The sequence below is a fragment of the Mauremys reevesii genome, linkage group 23, assembly GCF_016161935.1.
Source record: "Mauremys reevesii isolate NIE-2019 linkage group 23, ASM1616193v1, whole genome shotgun sequence".
Classification (NCBI taxonomy): Eukaryota; Metazoa; Chordata; order Testudines; family Geoemydidae; genus Mauremys; species Mauremys reevesii.
In genome coordinates this window covers 13,312,132-13,329,805 of record NC_052645.1, presented here as the reverse complement: position 1 = coordinate 13,329,805, position 17,674 = coordinate 13,312,132, and the positions used below count along the sequence as shown (strand labels likewise).

Below are 17,674 nucleotides of genomic sequence, written 5' to 3'. Positions count from 1 at the left end.
CGTCCCGATTTTTCACACTTGCTGTCTGGTCACCCTAGACAGCAGTGATAAGGGTCTCTGTCCATAGCGTACAATGGTGTCCTTGGCAGGGTTCTACATTGCTAGGCAGGGCAAAATTTGTGCCGTTCATGGCTCTCTGGTGGATGTCGTTCCCTCCTCCTTCCTGCAGCTGACACACACAATCATCCAGCCCTGAGGGTCACCCGGGCTTGATTATTTAACAGCAGATTTCGGGGTTGGTGCCGACGAAATCAGCCGAGCAGCCCGATAGGTTATGGTGACCCAGACGCCTGGGTTTCCTGAAGTTATAGTCGCACATACTCAAAAAAATCCTCATGTATTTAATACTGACATGACTGCGGGGCCTGCTAGGGCAGCAGGAAAGTCAGAGCACAAAGCTGTACACAACTTCCTGGGACAAATGCAGTGAATTCCCACCGCAGGGGAGGCCAGGAGCATGCTCCCTTCCCAGAAGTGCCCTGCTCTCATCCATTCTGTTCTGAAATTAACATGGGAAAGATGCCCATTACCTGCTACCAGATAATGACTATGATTAGGCATATCTCTACTGCCAGCCGAGATCTAAAGGGTTTTGTGCACTCCAGCAGAGTTTGCAGTTGCAAAAAAAACCCCAAGAGCAATAGAGTGTAAATAGAAGACTAAAGAAAATAGTGCTGTCCACCAAGAAAGGATGTGGGCAGAACCAGCTCTAATGACATTTGATAGCACCATTCGGTGCTAGTGGTCGGAGCCTCGGGAGGGGTGAAGCAAAATAATTGGACGCAAATGGACCCAAACCTTCGCCCAAAATTCAAACTTGAACTTTACTTTGGCGATTCCAAAAATGTGAATGGCCTTTTCCCAACCTTGTTTTTAAAAGTCATTTACAAATTTGCACTCCCTGGTTCTGGACAGAAATAGATGAGTTGAAATACAATGAGACGGGCAAGGCGTCAGGACAGCCTAACCCAAGTGGTAGGAGCTGGTGTCTGAAGAGAGAGCCAGCTCTCGTGGGATCTCCAGCCCACTTTGTAGACAGCATGTGGGTGCAGCAGTGCTCCCAGGGTCAGATGAGCCTTCGTGGAACAATCTGTGTCGTTCAATATAGACGTTGGCTGGAAGTCTGAAAGGTGCCAACAGGAGTTAGGTGTCCAGGTCTAACTGAATCCAAGTGTGAACTGGGCACCAGCCTCCTTTAGCCTCCTCTGAAAATCTCAGCTGATCTTAACAGCATCAGGCCAACAGGCTGCCGGTCCCCGCAACTATTGCTTCCATTTGGCAAACGCACTCGTTGATGCATCCCGGTTAGAATGGCTCCCCCAACAACAGAGCACTGGCAACTTCCTTCCCAGGTCTGCTGTGGCCGTTTCGGTGGCTTTTGGAAGTGGGGGGCCAATGCAAACAGCAGCCAGAAGCATTGCTGTACCTTCTCCCACGAGCCATCAGCTCGGCTTCTTATCGTCTGGGCTGCCAGGTCTCGGTGCCCCGGCACGCTCCTTGCGTCATCAGGAAGGACGTGAGCTGGACACTCAGGCTCTTACATGTGCTCAAGGCCAGAGCAGTGGTTAGATGGTCTTGTGGGAGGAGGTATTTGGAACCTCGGCACCTTTGAGTCTCTTAAGCTGGTTTTCAGTCCCCGTTGAAGCGTCCATCTGAGTGGCTTTTGCTGTCAGAGTCACAGGCCTTAGACCTCTGTCAGCGTTTCCTGGATTCATCTCCAGAACCCCTTTGGCTGCCTCACCCGTCCCTGGAATGCAGCAGAAATACAAATTCCGCCCGTGGTGCGTTGTGGCCAGCCGGGACCTAACAAGCACACCCATTCCGAGCTCAGCCAGGAGCCAGGTTTGAAAATACCCAGCCCCACCCTCACAAATGCCCATGGTGTGCCCCCTTTCAGTACATCCAGTAGGTGTTGACCCAGCTCAGGGTGTAGGAGCTGCTGGCATTGAAGAGTTCTTTGTGCAGGAAGAGCTGTGGCTTCTGCAGGTCTTTGAAGCTATGGAACAGGCGAAACCCTCTGGCCTCTAGTGCCTTCAGCAGGCTGTACCAGTACCGCACCACGGCTGCCTCGCTCCCACTGACCTCAAAGCCGGGCCAGTGGAGGTGGATGGCGAGGATCAGCTGGTGCACTGCAGCCACGGTGCCATCCACAAGGATACTCTCCAAAATCTTCCACTCGGCGCTGGCCAAGTCTGCCTCCAACACGTCGATCTATCCCAGGGAGAAAGAACAAGCAAACTCAGCTCCTCTAGTCTGCGCTGCCCAGGGACTGGCGCCATCACGGGAGGGGGACTAGGCTGCAGCAGGCCAAGAGAAGTCTGAAAATGAGACACCTGGGAGTGGGGAAAAAATGATCCCTACTGCTCTTAGCCAAGCTCCGCCAACATCCTTGTTTAAGGCTGTTTCTGAGAGCCGAGGAGTTAGCAGAACGGGAGCTGTCCATTGATGTTTGCAGCCTGATCCAAAGTCTAGTGAAGTCAATGGAAAAGCTCCCATTGGCTTCGGCTCAGCCCCCGCGTGCAGTTCTGTTCGCAATAGCGGAGATGCCCTCCAGCTGGGGACTGGCCGAGGGATGGATTAGACCAGAGGGGCTCAGTCTGCTTCACATGACCCTTAAAAGCAAGTTCTACTTGTAGGCACCTCTCCTCACAGCCTCCCATGTGGACCCTTCGCTTTCCTGATGGCAGCCAGAGAGCCCAGGAACCCCCGTGGGTAGCAAGAGGATGAGATGGAAGTAAACTCAGCTAAATGTGGCAGGGGTGGGCTTTTTGGTTGCATTCCCCCTATTTCGTCCCTGTGCTGTGGATTTCCGCTCTCTGGGATCAGGCCGGGGCATTTATTGGGAACAAAGGCCCAGATCCACAAAGGTATTTAGGCTCCTAACTTCCACTGAAATCCACGGAAGCAGCCCTGTTGCTCTAGGATGGAATTTTCAAAGGAGCTGGGTTCCCAAACCCCATTAAAATCCAATGGGAGTTGGGTGCCGGATTCTTAGACACCTTTGAAAATTCTAGCTCTGACCTCTCCAGGTCACCTTGCACATCAGTTCTGTCCTCTCGCATATTCGCTGCCCTTCCAGTTTTGGTGTCTTCCTCAGATTGGTTTGTGGTTGAATTTACAACAAGGAAGACGTGAACTAGCCGCCTGAGATGCAGAGAGGGAACTGGACTTTAGGCTTCTCTGTCTATGACATCTAACGGGTGGATAGTGATGGGGCAGGGGGGACGATGTTATCAGATGCCATTACCTTCTTGTGGCCAAAGTCCTGCATGATCTGATTTAGCCTCTTGGAAGGGCTCCTCCGTCTCTGCAAGGAGGTGACTGGGCGTCGCTCGTGCCAGTCCAGCCACAGCGCATGGTGCTGCACCTGTCCTTTCTGCCAGAGGTCGGTCTGCTTGTAGGGGGTCAGGCCAAAGCTGTGCACCTGGCACTGCATTTCGCTCATCCGCTGGCTGAACTCAAAACCCCTTTTGACCATGCTACAAATGAAGAAAGGGAGAGAGGCACTTTCAGGCTCTGCAAAGTTAGGCTGACCTGCAGAATATGCGGGTGCAAGGCAAAGCGTGATGGGTAATGTTATGCAAACTGAGGCAAAGACACCCTGGCTGACTTTGATCCAGCCCTGCAGCTGAGGTTCCAAGCAGGCACGTTTTCTTTACCCTTCAGGTTGCTTTTCAGATGCAACCTGTCCCTGCGAAGCCCACTGATAACAGGGCAGCTAAAGGGACTGCCAGGGGGACAGATCTGAAGAAGCAAAGGGATTCGCTGGAGACATCAGATCATATGGACTCTCTGCAGCTCCCGCCCTGGTCTGCACATATCGCAGTGACGCACCTCGAACGTGCCTTGGAGGTCTGGCGGCCCTGAGCCCCAGGTTTACAGCCCAAGCATCGGGGCAGACTGGAGAGCAAGAGAAAGGAAAAACCGGTTATATCAGAGCTTATACCCGGGCCCAGTTAAGGGAGGGAAGGGAAGCCCGGAGCACCGACTATCATGACACTGGTCTGTGTGCTGCTGGTGCAGAACCTCTGTTCTGGAGTCCACAGGCTCAGAGACCAGCTCAAAAGGGATCCCAGCAGGCCTGGAATCTCCAAGCCAGCAGCTGTCACATGGATTAAGAGCGGCTTCTTCTCCATCTGCACCTGCAACCAGTCCGAGCTGAGCAAGTACAAGAACGAAGCCTGGTTAGAGGCCCGGAGTTTCACACAGGCCTTTGGGGCACGGTTTTGGCTCCAGTCACTGTGGCTAGTCATGACTCAGGCTGCCAGAATGTACCCAAGAGTGGATGGTGTTCACCGCAGCAGCTGACTCACGCGTGTGTAACAGACTCGCAGACAGGGAAGTGGATGGCTCCCAGGACTGGTGATGGGACGTGGCGATATTAACCTCTTGGTGGCCAGTCCCATGTCACTAGCAACTGAAAAGTCACTGTCTGCAGGCCAGGTGGTGGCCTGTGTGAAATGGGATGCTGATCCTTTTTGGTGTGTATCGTGGGAGTTGCACATTCCTCTGATGTCTCTGGTTCTGGCCACTACTGGAGATGGGATGCTGGATTAGGTGACCATCGGTCCAATCTGGCCTGGCAAATCCTAATGGGCAAGTTTCCAGCACACACAAAATCCCCCCCACCATCAGCCCTTCTGCTGGCTGTCTGCAGGCTGGGGCTGAGCTGGCCAACGAGACCCAATGACTCTCCCACCCCTAGAGAAGAGTCCATCCAGAGCTGGGGTGAGCACATTGGTGGGTAGCATGTACGGGGGAGCTGGCCTGACTGCCAGCTGTGCTGTCCCTGTTCTGTGATGCCAGGGACCTGTGCTGGCTAGGGCTCATAAAACTATTGCTTTTAACCAGCACTTCAGTCTAGAAAACACACCCTAAGACGGAAGGTTTGCTCAGGAGGCCTCCGTCCTGAAGGTCCCAGGATTATACCTGATGGAAGGACATGAGGTCACACAGCAGAACTGGTTGGAAAAAGCAGCCCCAAACCCCCGAGAACCCATTCTGAACATTTTTTACTGTTTTTTTCAGAACTTGGATGACAGTTTTCAAACAGTGAAAAGTGTCGGCTGGAAAAAAACAAAGAGTTTTGTCTGGATGAAATTTGAATTTTCCATGAAAAATGTCATTGAAAAAATCAAAATCCAAAAGACAATGACAGCCCTCCTGTCGAGTAAGTATCAGTCCCGATCCCCCGAATCCATCCTTCCTCAGCAGCTCTCCCTGCCTCTGTCCCTCCAAATTTCGGGTGCCCGTCCACGGTGCTCACCTGAAGGTATAAACCAGGCACCTCTCCTGCTGCAGCTTCAGCGACCCAGTGGGCATGTGATCTAGGCAAACTCGCCATGCCCCGGCAGTGCTGGCTGTGAAATCCTGGAGCCCAGCCTGGCTCAGAGCTCGGGAGCAGGGCAGCTGAAGGAGAAGGGAGAACCAAATCAGCCCTTTAGCTGGGGACTGGATTGGGTTCATAACCCGGGGCTTGGGAGGTGCTTGGCCCTTGGAAGCTCTGTTTGCATCACGGCTCAGCAGCCATCCCCTGCCTGAGCCCAGTGGTGGCCAGTTCTCATCAGCCAGTGTACGAGGCAGTTCTCCTCCTGCACCATATGGCTCTTCGCTTCCATGTCAACAAGCCAGCACCATCCCTCTCCAGGAGAGCTCACTTCAGCTCAGGATCCTCCAGCCCAGGTCCACCAATGCCCCTTGCCCTCCCGATCCCTAATGGCCCCACAGAAATGTCCCCTTTCCCCCTGCCCTGGGCCTCCTTCCTATCTAGAGACCTCCCCATGCCATCATGGCCCCCAAGGGATGGGACTCTGCGTGGCTGTCTCGTCTCCACCACAGACCCCAAGGAGCTTTCTACAGCACTGGTCAGGGACTGGGATTTTATCACCCCCAGATCCTGCCCTTCTGCAAACCACCAGGCCGCTCCTCTGATATGCGAGAGGTGGGTGCCAGCAATGAGGGCAGAAGAGGAGAGAGCAGAGCAGCCACCGGAGGATGGGTGGGGGAGTAATCAGGGGAGAGGCAGAACCCCAAATGAAGGTCACTGCCTCTCCAGGCAAGTCTTATCCAGCTGGAATCCAGGCTCCCTCCCAGGCGGGGTGCCCCCCAGAGCTCTTATACCCACCTCTGGGCCATGTTGTGTAGCTGGGGGCTGGCGTGGGGAGGGGGAGCCATGCTGTGTGACCTACCTGGGGGGTGCTGATGTACGTAAGGAACCGCTCGGCTTCACTTTGGAGGGACTTGCTGCCATCGGCCCAGGGCTGCAGGGCCACCTCCTGCTGGGTTTTCTAAGGTCACGGAGATAAAATGCGCAGTGAGTCAAGCGCTGGGAGCGCTGGGGCACGCTGGGAAATGAACCAGCCTCGGCCCCTGAGTGTCTAAAAGGATTCTGACGTGGCGGAGGAACCTGCCAAGGCACTGAAGGGTTTAATAACCCAGAAACACAGGCTCAGCATGGCAGCACCCCAGTGCCTGAACAGCCAGGGGACGTCCTTGGCTGCAGTGCTAGCGCTCCAGGCTGTGCTTTTATCAGCTCCGCGGGGCTGGGCAGCACTTGGATGGGAAACTTCTAAGGACAGCGCAGGTGCTGCAGGGAGCCGTGTGCCTCAGTGCTCCTCTCCTCCCAGCCACTGCTGGCCCCAATGCCCCAGCGCAGTGCTAGGGGGCGCCGTGCTGCAGGGAGCAATGGGTAGGTAAAGCATTAGGGGGCGCTCTCTCCTCTGAGTCAGGCCTGACCCCAATGCCCCAGCGCAGTGCTAGGGGGCGCCGTGCTGCAGGGAGCAATGGGTAGGTAAAGCATTAGGGGGCGCTCTCTCCTCTGAGTCAGGCCTGACCCCAATGCCCCGGCGGAGTGCTAGGGGGCGCCGTGCTGCAGGGAGCAATGGGTAGGTAATGCATTAGGGGGCGCTCTCTCCTCTGAGTCAGGCCTGACCCCAATGCCCCAGCGCAGTGCTAGGGGGCGCCATGCTGCAGGGCGCAATGAGTAGGTAAAGCATTAGGGGGTGCTTTCTCCTCTGAGTCAGGCCTGAACCCAATGACCCGGCACTGTGCTGCTGGAGTGGAAATTTCTTTTGACTGAGGTGTGAACCTGAGGCCCTGATCGCTCCTAGCCACTATAAGCTCTTCCGACACATTTCACAGAGTAGGGGTGCTAAGCCCAGTGTCCTGGCCATATTCCAACGCAGGTAATTGCACTTTGCCTGCCTAAAATTCTCCCTGCAGTTTCAGCTGTGGAGTTAACAGCAGTACCAGCACCATCAGGAACCGATCCACACTGGAGAAGAGGAGGGGGGTGGAGTGTCAGGAAGCATTGCTGCCGCTGACCAGGGTCCCCCACTGCACTGGTGAGCTCCTGTCGGCTCTGTCTCCCCAGAGCTGCTGAGGCAAAAAGGGGCTGAAGGGCTGACCAGCTAATGCAGGAGACTTTGCATTTCTAGTGCCTCTCACCTGAGGGGTGCCATGCTCTTTACAAACACTACTTAACCATGTCTCACAACTCGCTCCCCCCCCACCCCCAGCGCCAGCGAGGTCCCATTATCACCATTTTCCAAGTGGAGAAACTGAGGCACAGAGAGGGGGAGTAACTTGTCCAAGGCCACTTTGCAAGTCAGTGGCAGATCCCAGCACAGACCCCAGTAGTCCCAGCGCTTGACCCTGTGTTCTAACTCCTAGGGAATGCTGTCTCCTGAACGAGACACTACACGGACAGTTCCCAGTAATGTGGATCAGGAGGAGGAAACAGAAACTCCCTCCCTTCCAGCATGGGTGGAGAAGGGGCAACGTGGGAGACAAAGGCCCCTTGGCGCAGGCAGGAGGCTTTGAGTACAAAGGGAAAGTCAGCTACAGCAGGAAAATGGCTCTGTATCTGCTCTGCCTTATCACCACGATCAGCAATAGGCCTGCAAACAGCCCAGAGCCTCCTGCTGCAGCTCCTGGACCGGCAGGTCGTTAATTATGGCCAGAGCCAGCCTTAAGCATAAGCAAACTAATGACCATCTAGGGCCCCACGTCCCAGGGAAGCTTCCTCCAGCTCACAGGCTGGCCCAGCCTCCCTCTGCACAGCTAGGATCAGCAGAGCCAGCTCCCTGCCGGGCCCCGTTCCCGCAGCAGGATCAGAGCTCAGAGCGGGGAGACAAAGTGGTGGAGCCTCAGCAGGTCAGGGCTTTATGAAACGAAAAGCTGGTCTTCACGATGGCTCTGTGACAACCGCCTCCCTGGCCCGCCTCACACGGGGGCCGGCGTCCTCCTCACACTCAGAGCCCATGGCTGGGTTTTCACTGCCTGCTCCCTGTGCACCTACACAACACCCGACCCAGCCAGGCCTCCCAGGGCTTGCACAGATGCCTTTAAATCCAGGGGAAACAATGAGGAGTCCTTGCGGCACCTTAGAGACGAACACATTCATTTGGGCATAAGCTTTACATTTGTTAGTCTCTAAGGTGCCCCGAGGGCTCCTCGTTGTTTTTGCTGATACAGACTAACACCTGAAACCTTTAAATCCAGGGCGAGCCAAACCCCTCCTGCACTGCGGCCCGCTGCCATGAGGCACAGGGGACACTGGACCAGCACATATGTATCCTAGCTAAACTACCCCAGCCTAGCCCAAGGTCCTCCCCTCAGGGCCGCCCAGAGGATTCAGGGGGCCTAGGGCAAAGCGGGGGAGCTGCAGCGCTTGTACTCCCCCGGCGGCGGTCTGGGTCTTCGGCGGCGGGGGGCCCTTCAGTCGCTCTGCGTCTTCGGCAGCACTGAAGGGCCTCCTGCCGCCGAAATGCCACTGAAGACCCAGACCACTGCCAGGCCAGGGCTCGCGGGGCCCCTGTGGGGCCCGGGGAAAATTGACCCACTTGCCCCCCCCGGGCGACCCTGCCTCCCCTCCTGGAGCTGCCACATTCTTGGCCTCATCACCCACATGTTCCCCAATGCTTAGGGGTGACACCAATCTGCAGACCCTACCCCTTGGGGGCCATGGAGACAGAGGCGGGAACAAGGGAGGTGGTGAATGGTGGGGGGTGGCATGTATGGAGAGGCCTGGGGGGAGCGGTGGTGAGGGGCTGGTGGTGGTAAGGAGGTGTGAGGTGGCAAGGTGCGGGGGATAGGGGGTGGGGTACTGGTGGGGAGGGACTGGGAGAGAGGTGGGTACTGGTGGGGTGGTGGAGGAGAGGCTGAATGCTCAGGGGTAAGAGAGTGGAGAGGTGAGGGGAACTGGTGGGGCTGATGGGGGGAGGTGATGGAGGAGAGTTGGTGGGTGGGGGCTCTGCTGGGGAGGTAGTGGAGGTGGGGATGGGGGCACCACTGGGGCTGATGGGGAAGGTAGCGGAGGTGAGGTGGGGGTTGATGTGGGGAGATAGCAGAGGAGAGGTGGGGGCACCGCTGGCGGCTGATGGGGAGGTAGCAGAGGTGGGGGTGGGGGCACCGCAGGGGGCTGATGGGGGGAGGTGGTGGGGGAATGGGAGCACTGCTGAGGGCTGATGGGGGGGGTAGCAGAGGAGAGGTGGGGACACCACTGGGGGCTGATGGGGGGAGGTAGCGGAGGTGGAGGTGGGGGCACCGCTTGGGGGACTGATGAGGGGAGGGAGCAGCAGCAGAGATCTGGCCTGGAACCGCAGCTACTTCTGGACCCAGCTGAAGCCTGCGAGCTCCCTGCGTCCCGTGCAGTTCACAGGCATGAGGGGCAGGATGGGACCCGGGTCCCCTATTGGGAGGGGAGGGGGCTGTGATTCATGGTGCTAATATCTCCTCTTAATTATCCTAGACACAAAGGGGCTGGGCCCAGCCAAGATCAGCAGCGTGTGGGATCAAAGAGCAGGAGATGCGAGGGCGAGCGAGTGGGGACCCATCACGCCTGCTGGAACCTCTCCCTTCCAGCCAGAAGGAGGGTGCTGGAGGCTGGACAGCCCGCGCTGCCCGCTGGAGCCGACCCAGGCTGCCAAATGAACTGGGCGGGGGGGAGAGGCTAATCTCCACTCTGATTAGGCCGAATTCCCAGCGAGGGAGGTTTCTTCTTTTTTCTCCCCCCTCCGCGATAACAAATAATAATATAATCCCCTTAATCCCTTCCCCTAGGAGCCTGCATTCCGCGCAGAGCCAGGAAGCGCAGAGCTTCTGCCACCGCTGATAACTCCGGCAATCTGGGCCCATGGAAAATGAATGAGTGCCCCCCAGCTGAAGAGCTCTGCTCTCCCCTCTCTGAGGATTCACTGAGGCCCCTCTCCCCACTCACCCCCCAGCCCCTCCATCACCCACGCATTCTTCACTCCTTCCTACCTCGGGCTAGGTCCTGCCAAGGCTGCCTGGAATCAAAGCCAGGAGGATATTTACCAGTACCGTGGCAGGGCCCTGACTGCCCACTGACATGTCACTTTCGCCTACCCGCTCCCAGATGTCCCTGGCTTCTGCTGGCGAGACAGGCTGCGTGGCGTTCAGTTCAGCGGGAGTCACTGCCTACAGCCTGGCAGGGCCGTACCCTGGAGTCAGCCCGGCCGGGCGCCACCACGCAGCAACACACGCAGGCCCCTCTGCTACACACACAAGCCCTGATTCGAAGCCCCTTTGGGTCCCATCCGCCCCAGAGCCAAGAAGAACAGAATGCCAGTCCGCTCATCTCCTCACTACATCACGCTCCCTCCCAGAGCCAGGACAAAAACTCAGGAACCCGACTCCCACCACTCCCCTACTCGAATCTCCAAATCACACTCCTGCCTAAAGCCAGGAATAGAACCCAGGTGTCCTGACTGCTTCCCTCCCTATCAGTTCTAGTGCCTGGATTTTGTTTTAGACAGTTGTTGTGGACAACACTGAGCAACACACACAGCAAGTAAATCCCACCCCCTGCCCCCTACATAAAACAACCTTTGCTTTGATTCTCTGGCTCTCCTTTCCCCATGCTTTGCTGATCTCAGCTCCTCCCGTCTCCAAAACAGCTTTCAAAATTACTGGAGAGTGGAGACCTTTGCAAGCTGCCCCTAGCTGGGTCGGCTTTTGGTTTCCCTCCCCCACATGCTCAAAACATGACAGCGAGGGCCACGTTTCTGAAGCCCCACACAAAGGATGAGCAGTGCCAAATGCAGCATCAGAGCGACTGCAACCCGCTCCTCCCTCCACCACCATCACTACCTTGGCACACATGCTCATCTGCTCTTGCAAACCAGATGCCCAGGGTGCACACGCAGGCAAAGGGTGCTTGCGCGTTTACAAAGCGAGGCAGGGCTTTGGCAATTCGGCCCCCATTCGTTCAAAGGGCACCGGGCTGTGATTGCTTAATATCCCGTCAAAGTCAGAGCAGGAAGGGGCTTAAATGGCTCAGAGGAACAGTAATAGGCCATGGAAGTTGCTGGTTCAATTCCAGCCAAAGGCAGTAGTGAGTGAATGTCACTGTCCTCTTCACTGGTACGTGAAATGAGTTTGCTGGGCCTTAGCCCAGTTTCTACGGGGGAAGCAGGTACCTCCTAACACCCTCCCACGCCCCCCTCAATCAGAGCTGGGAGGCCTGGCTGCCAGCCTCCAGTCCTGAGGCCAAGGTTTTGGGGCTCCTGGGTGTGGCACTCTGGCATTAGTGAGAAGCGTGTGCTGCTGGGGATGGGTGAACCCCTGGGAAAAGCAGGGGAGGTTTGGCATTGCAGCTGCAGGGACAATTCTCCCCCTTGCAATGTGGGAAGGGTGCTGCGCGCAGCACGAGGGTTGGAAAAACCTGATGTTGTCCCCGTGTAATTTACAGAGGCGCATGCACCCCCGTGTGCACATGGCCCCTAGCCTATCAGTCAGAAGGCTCAGGAGAGGTCACGACATCGCGCCATCTCTCAGGAACTCCCTCCCAGATACCGGGACACTTCCTCCTCTCTGAAAATCTCGCTGGGAAGCCATTCTGGTTGGGAGATTTAAAAACAAACAAAGGGAAAGGCTTCCGCTAGCAACACACACTCAGCCCACAGGAAGCGCTGCCACAGGGGGTGACAGAGTCAAAGACTTCAGAGGGGGGTGCACAAGGAGGACAGCTTTATGGCTAGTAACAGGGGCCGGATGGTGTCATGGCTACAAGCAGTGGTCTGGCTGTCAGGAGATTCAGTCAATGCCCATCTGTGGACCAGGTATTTCCCCACTCCCTCTCTGTGCCTCAGTTTCCCCATCCATAAAACAGGAATGGGAATTCTCCAGGCTGTTGGCACAGGGCATTTTGATCCTCAGCTGGAAAGCTCTGGAGAATGAGCCGATCCTGAAATCCATCGCTAACTTCCTACTTTGACCTCACTCAGGCAACACTCCCAGTGAAATCAGTGAGAAGGGAAGGAAAATCTCAAAACCTTTCAGGCCACATCTGCTGTTGAATCAAGGTGCCAGATCTGGTGGATCACAGGTCTGATCTAGCACATGCCAGGTGATTATACGTGGTAACTTCAAAGGATGGCTAGGTAGGAGTAATGACTGTGATTTTCAAAGCCAGTAATTTTAATGAGAATCGGGTGGCCAGAACTCCGAGGCAGCTTTGAAAATCTCAGCCAGCATCTATTAGGATTACACATAACGAACTGGCTATCATGTTTGTTCCTCACTGCCCTCTTCTGGCTGAAATTAGAAACACGCATCGGGTGTCATGGACTCTATACTGGTAACAACTAATGAAGATTCTCCTTTAGAACCAATCATAGTGGGCTTTAGGAGCAGGAGGAGTTGAATTCTATCCCCACTGTTGCTGAAAAGTGCTGAGTTGCCCAGGTGTGGCACAGAGACAGCTGCAAAGTCCTACGGGATTGTGGATTTGTGTATCTATCACTCACTCTCCTGTACCCAGGGTGTGCAACGTCTCAGAAGAGCATGTTCAGACAGGTTGTAACACCTAGGCACAGCAGTGTCTCTTAGGGCACAGCAGCCTCCATGCTAAATTCCTTCCCTGATGCAGAAGTCGGCCCTCGTCTGCAGCTTTAATGCGGTTTTATGTCTAATCTCCCTTGCTTTGTTTAACCGGAATCTTTAATAAAAGCCTTCAACTGGCATCACATCTAGTGCCGGGGCTGTGGGGTGAGGCAGTCACTTCACCAGCGGAAACCCATCCATCCCCTTTCTGCCGCAGTTGACACAGTACCAGTCTGAACCCGCGGATACTTAGCCTGAAGCTCTCCGCCTGCACTGGTACAGACACGGCTGGTGGTTTTAGATGTCTGGATGACGCAGACAAGAACAGTCAGATGGAGAGGCTGCAAAACCCACACAAAAAGCCTCCCCCAACCTTCCAGTCACAGCAACCTCCCTGTTCATCCCTCTGCTCCCACCGGGGCCCCTGCCACCAGTGGCTGCCTATGTGTGTGTATAGCTGCCATGACTAGCCCTGTTAACGGGGGACCCTGCGTGTAAGAAGACTGGCTGCCCAGGGGCCCTTAATAGGGGACTGTGATTGATCGAGACTCGTGTGTGTGTGTGTGTAATAACAGTGCTGTCTCACTCTCTTCAACAGAGGATTGTGACAGCACGTCTGTCCTGCGTGGAACAGCGCTGCCTGGGTCTCCGGGAGAGGTTTCCTGGATGTGAGGAACAGAGCTGCAAGGCGTCACTCACTGTGAGGTTGTGTGTGCGCGTACATGATGCCTGCGGATCGGTGCATGGACCAGGCGGACGGGGGATGCGTCAGGACAGCTGTGTCGCTTCAACTCTGCCCTCCCTGCAGTGATCCCGTGAATTTCCACCCTGATGAGCCCGCTGGAACTCCTCTTTCAGAGCCCTTCTCCCCTTAGGGGCAATTTGTGGGCTTCTGTAACTTTTCTCAGCCTTCCCCGCTGTACAGGGATCAGGCTGGTCACTCTAGGGTGGAGGGGGTGGGATTCCTGGAGAAGCAGGGGGGAGGCAAATTCCTTCTTCGTTCCCAAGGGAATCGAAAAGTTAGACTCATGGAAAACCTGCAGTCACCCCTCTGGCTCTACCCACCCCCCAGCCAGAATCCCAGCAGCAAACCTGACAAGCCTCCTTATAAAGAAGCTGCACGTTACAATAGGAAGCAAAGCTCCTAATCTCAGCAGACGGAGGCATTGCAACAAACCAGGACAGTTCACAGACACCCCTCATGAAGGCAACTACAACAGCACCGAACACGTCTCTCCACCCTGGAGGTTCGCTCCTGCAGGCTGCAATGCCAGCCAAGATTTCAGCGCATGGGCAAAGCTCCACCCTGGCTCCCATCCAGCAAACCTTACTGAACGAGCAGCACTTTTCGGGAAGGAGTCTGATGGCGAACATGCAAACCCTTCTTTGCACGAGTAGGGGGCTGCCCCCATGTTAAACCCACCTCCCAAGTAGAGGGGAAAAAAGCCATAATACAGAGGGGCAGGGCCCCCCCGCAATCCCCAGGGAGATGCCAGTAGATCACTGGCGTATGGAATCCAGGCTGGGCTGGTTAATCTCACGACTGCTCATTAACCAGTAGCAAAGGCTGCCAACCCATAGGGTCACTGGAGCAGTGCCCAGCCCTGGACAAACCTCCTCCCTGGGGCTGGACGTTCATCGCCCTCTGACTCCTTTTGGCTTGGGCCTAGGGTGACCAGACAGGGGTGGGGTGGGGGGTAATAGGAGCCTATATAAGAAAAAGATCCAAAAATTGGGCCTGTCCCTATACAATCGGGACATCGGGTCTCCCTACTTGGGCCCTTCCAGACATCAATGCAGCCACTTCCCCGGGTTCCTTACGTGCCCCTTCGGCCCGAGTCTCCCTGAATCCCGTTCATCAGAAGCAGCAGGCAAAGGGAGAGAAGAGAAGGAGATTTAGTGGGGAAAGGGCAACCCCCCGACCCCCAAACCAGGCAGTCTCCCCCCCCCACCTCCTCAAGGGGGCCCAGTGCAGAGGGTGCCGGGGAGGGGAAGGGAGGAGAAGGGCTCGTTGCGATCAAGGGAAGGGAGGGAGGAAGGAAAAGCCAGCGAGGGAGGGGAGGGGAGCCCGGAGTTCTACCAGGGGGTGGTTAGCCGGAGTTCGGTACTTGGCTGGGGAGGGAGCCGGGCACCCCGGAGAGGGGCTGCCGGGCAGAGCGCAGGGGGGAAGCGGGGCAGGGGGGGCTCCGGTTCCTTACGGGCTGGCCGAGGTTCTCGTTCTCGTCCTGGTAGCGCTGCAGGGAGCCCGGGCTGCGCCCCCGGGCCGGGGCTCCCGTCCCCTCGTGGCGGGGGGCGGCGCTGCCCGGGGCGGGCCCCCCGCGGATGGTGATGATGGTGAAGGGCCCCGGCCCGTCGCCCGGGCGGCCGCAGCGCAGCAGGATCTGCCCCAGGCTCAGCACCCAGCAGCCCAGCAGCAGCAGCCGCAGAGCCGAGCCACCTCCCATGGCTCCCGCCGCAGCCGCCGGCTCCTCCACCTGCAGCCCCGGCCGGGACCGGCCCCGGAGGAGGGGCGGCTGGGGAGGGGCAGCGCAGCCCCCGCTCCCCGCCCGGCGGCTGCATTCCTGGGCTCGGGATCCCAGGCCCCGCCGCGACCCTGCCTCCGCCGGAGCCCGCGGCGAGCTCCGGGACCCGGACCGGACCTGCTCGGACACTGCCCAAACTCCCCCGTGCCCGCCGCGCTGGGCCCCAAGCCAGCCGTGGGGTCCGTGCCACGCCCAGGCCACGTGCCCAAACCCACCCGTGCCCTGCGGATCCATGCCACGCCCGGGCCACGTGCCCAAACCCACCCGTGCCCTGTGAATCCATGCCACGCCCGGGCCACGTGCCCAAACTTCCCTGTGCCCACCATGCTGGGCCCAAAGCCCGCCATGGGGTCCGTGCCCTGCGTGTCCAGCGCCATACTGCACCCTGGCCACGTGCCCAAACCCACCCGTGCCCTGTGGATTCATGCCATGCCCGGGCCACGTGCCCAAATGCTCCCGTGCCCTGCAGATCCATGCCACGCCCGGGCCACGTGCCCAAATGCTCCCGTGCCCTGCGGATCCATGCCACACCCGGGCCATGTGCCCAAACCCTCCCATGCCCTGCAGATCCATGCCACGCCCAGGCCACGTGCCCAAACCCACCCATGCCCTGTGGATCCATGCCATGCCCGGGCCACCTGCCCAAACGCTCCCGTGCCCTGCAGATCCATGCCACGCCCGGGCCATGTGCCCAAACCCTCCCGTGCCCTGCGGATCCATTCCATGCCTGTGCCATGTGCCCAGATGCTCCCATGCCCTGCATGTCCATTCTGCGCCCACCCATGTGCCCAAACCCAACCCATCCATGGGCTTACCCAGCTCCATGCTCTCCCACATCCAGGCTAGATGGTGACCAGGCAAAGCCAGGATGGTCCGGGCCATAATTTCATAGCCCAATAGCATATATTGCCCACACCATGCCTGGACCCTATTGTCCCCATCCATCTCTGTCCAGACCCCACTGGGCCCTGGATCCAGGAATGCTGCCAAAGCGGCAGCTGCAGGAGGCCCTTGGCTCATGGGGCTCCCACCCCAGCAGGGACACATAGAAATGCCGCCTTGTGGGGTGTCTGGGCTATCGGGCGCCCCCTCCCCGTGTTCTCTCCCCCTCCAGTGGGGATGGGCCTCTCCCACAGGGGGCAGGGCGGGGCAGCGGGGCCCAGGTGGGGTTATAGACTAAACTTTGGGCCTTGCAGCAACGGGGTGGCACTTGTATGGATTTGCCAAGGACCCAGATTTCCCAGGACAGCTCTGTGTGCGCAGCCTATGCCAGGGACAGTGCGTCGCCACGCCTAGCCCGGTCATGGCCAATTAGCTGGCTGTGCCTCCCCCCAGCCATCTCCTGAAGGGCCCAGCCCGTACTGTACAATGCTCACCCTCGATATAGCTCACACTGTTACCGAATGTAGCTGGGTTTCCGATGGGTCCATCACCGCGGTATCTGAGCACCGCACTGCGTCTGCACCAGGCCTTCCCAAAGCCCTGGCCATGCTCTGGAGAAGTCTGCCATCTCCCACGGATCCTGCTGAGAGCAGAGCTAACCTGAAGAGGGTCATTTGCTCTACATGGTCCCTTGCCTTATGGAGAGGCGGTGCGGTCTAACAGAGAGACCGCTGCACTGGGAGTCAAGAGACCTGGTGTCACGAGGGGACATGGGCAGTCTGACCTAGTGGTCAAAGCAGGAGTCAGGCCAGGTCAGATACCAGGAGGTCAGAGTCCAAGCCAGACTCGAGTGTCAGGAGGCAGGAAGGCTCAGGTGACCAGGAGACAAACTCAAGAGCAGAACCACAGATTAATAACCAGCATCAGGCCAGGATGCCAGGAAGTCAAGCCAGAGGAGCAGGGAACACACAGTCCAAGGCAAAGTGAATCCCACTGCCATAGACAGCTTCCTCTTCCTGTGCTGGGTTTAAATAGGGGCCGTGGACCAATCAAGGCCCCCAGAATTTTGCCAATCAGCTCCCAGGACTGGGGGTCTGCTGTCTGAGATCAGCTCCTTATTCTGACAGCCCTTAGCCCAGCTCAGGATGGTAGGTTGGAGCCTGCTAGTGCTAAAGACTATTGCAGAGCAGTGTTTGAGACCCACACTCCCTGGCTTCAAATGTTAACTCTGCTGTTTGACTTCAGACAAGCCACTTGCCCTTTCTCTGGTCTATTTATAGATTGTAGGCTTTGGGGGACCAGGAGTGACTGTTACCATGAACAGCCCCTAGTGCAATGGGGCCCGATCTTGATTTGGGCCTCTAAGCTACCTGAGATACCACCTTTCCTCCCTTGTGCTGCCGTAACACCTGAAGCACATTTTG

At 57.3% G+C, this 17,674-nt stretch overlaps 1 protein-coding gene across 1 annotated transcript; it reads right to left on the bottom strand.

The window, feature by feature from the left end:
• Nucleotides 1–820: 820 nt before the first annotated feature.
• On the bottom strand, nucleotides 821–15,602 carry LOC120389386 (methyltransferase-like protein 24). The gene is made up of 5 exons (XM_039511918.1): nucleotides 15,045–15,602; nucleotides 6,189–6,287; nucleotides 5,267–5,409; nucleotides 3,248–3,479; nucleotides 821–2,211 (listed from the first exon to the last, which is right to left on the bottom strand). Exons 1-5 carry the CDS (start codon nucleotides 15,600–15,602, stop codon nucleotides 1,894–1,896), a joined length of 1,350 nt encoding a protein of 449 aa, XP_039367852.1. The 3' UTR covers nucleotides 821–1,893.
• Between the last annotated feature and the right edge of the window lie 2,072 nt (nucleotides 15,603–17,674).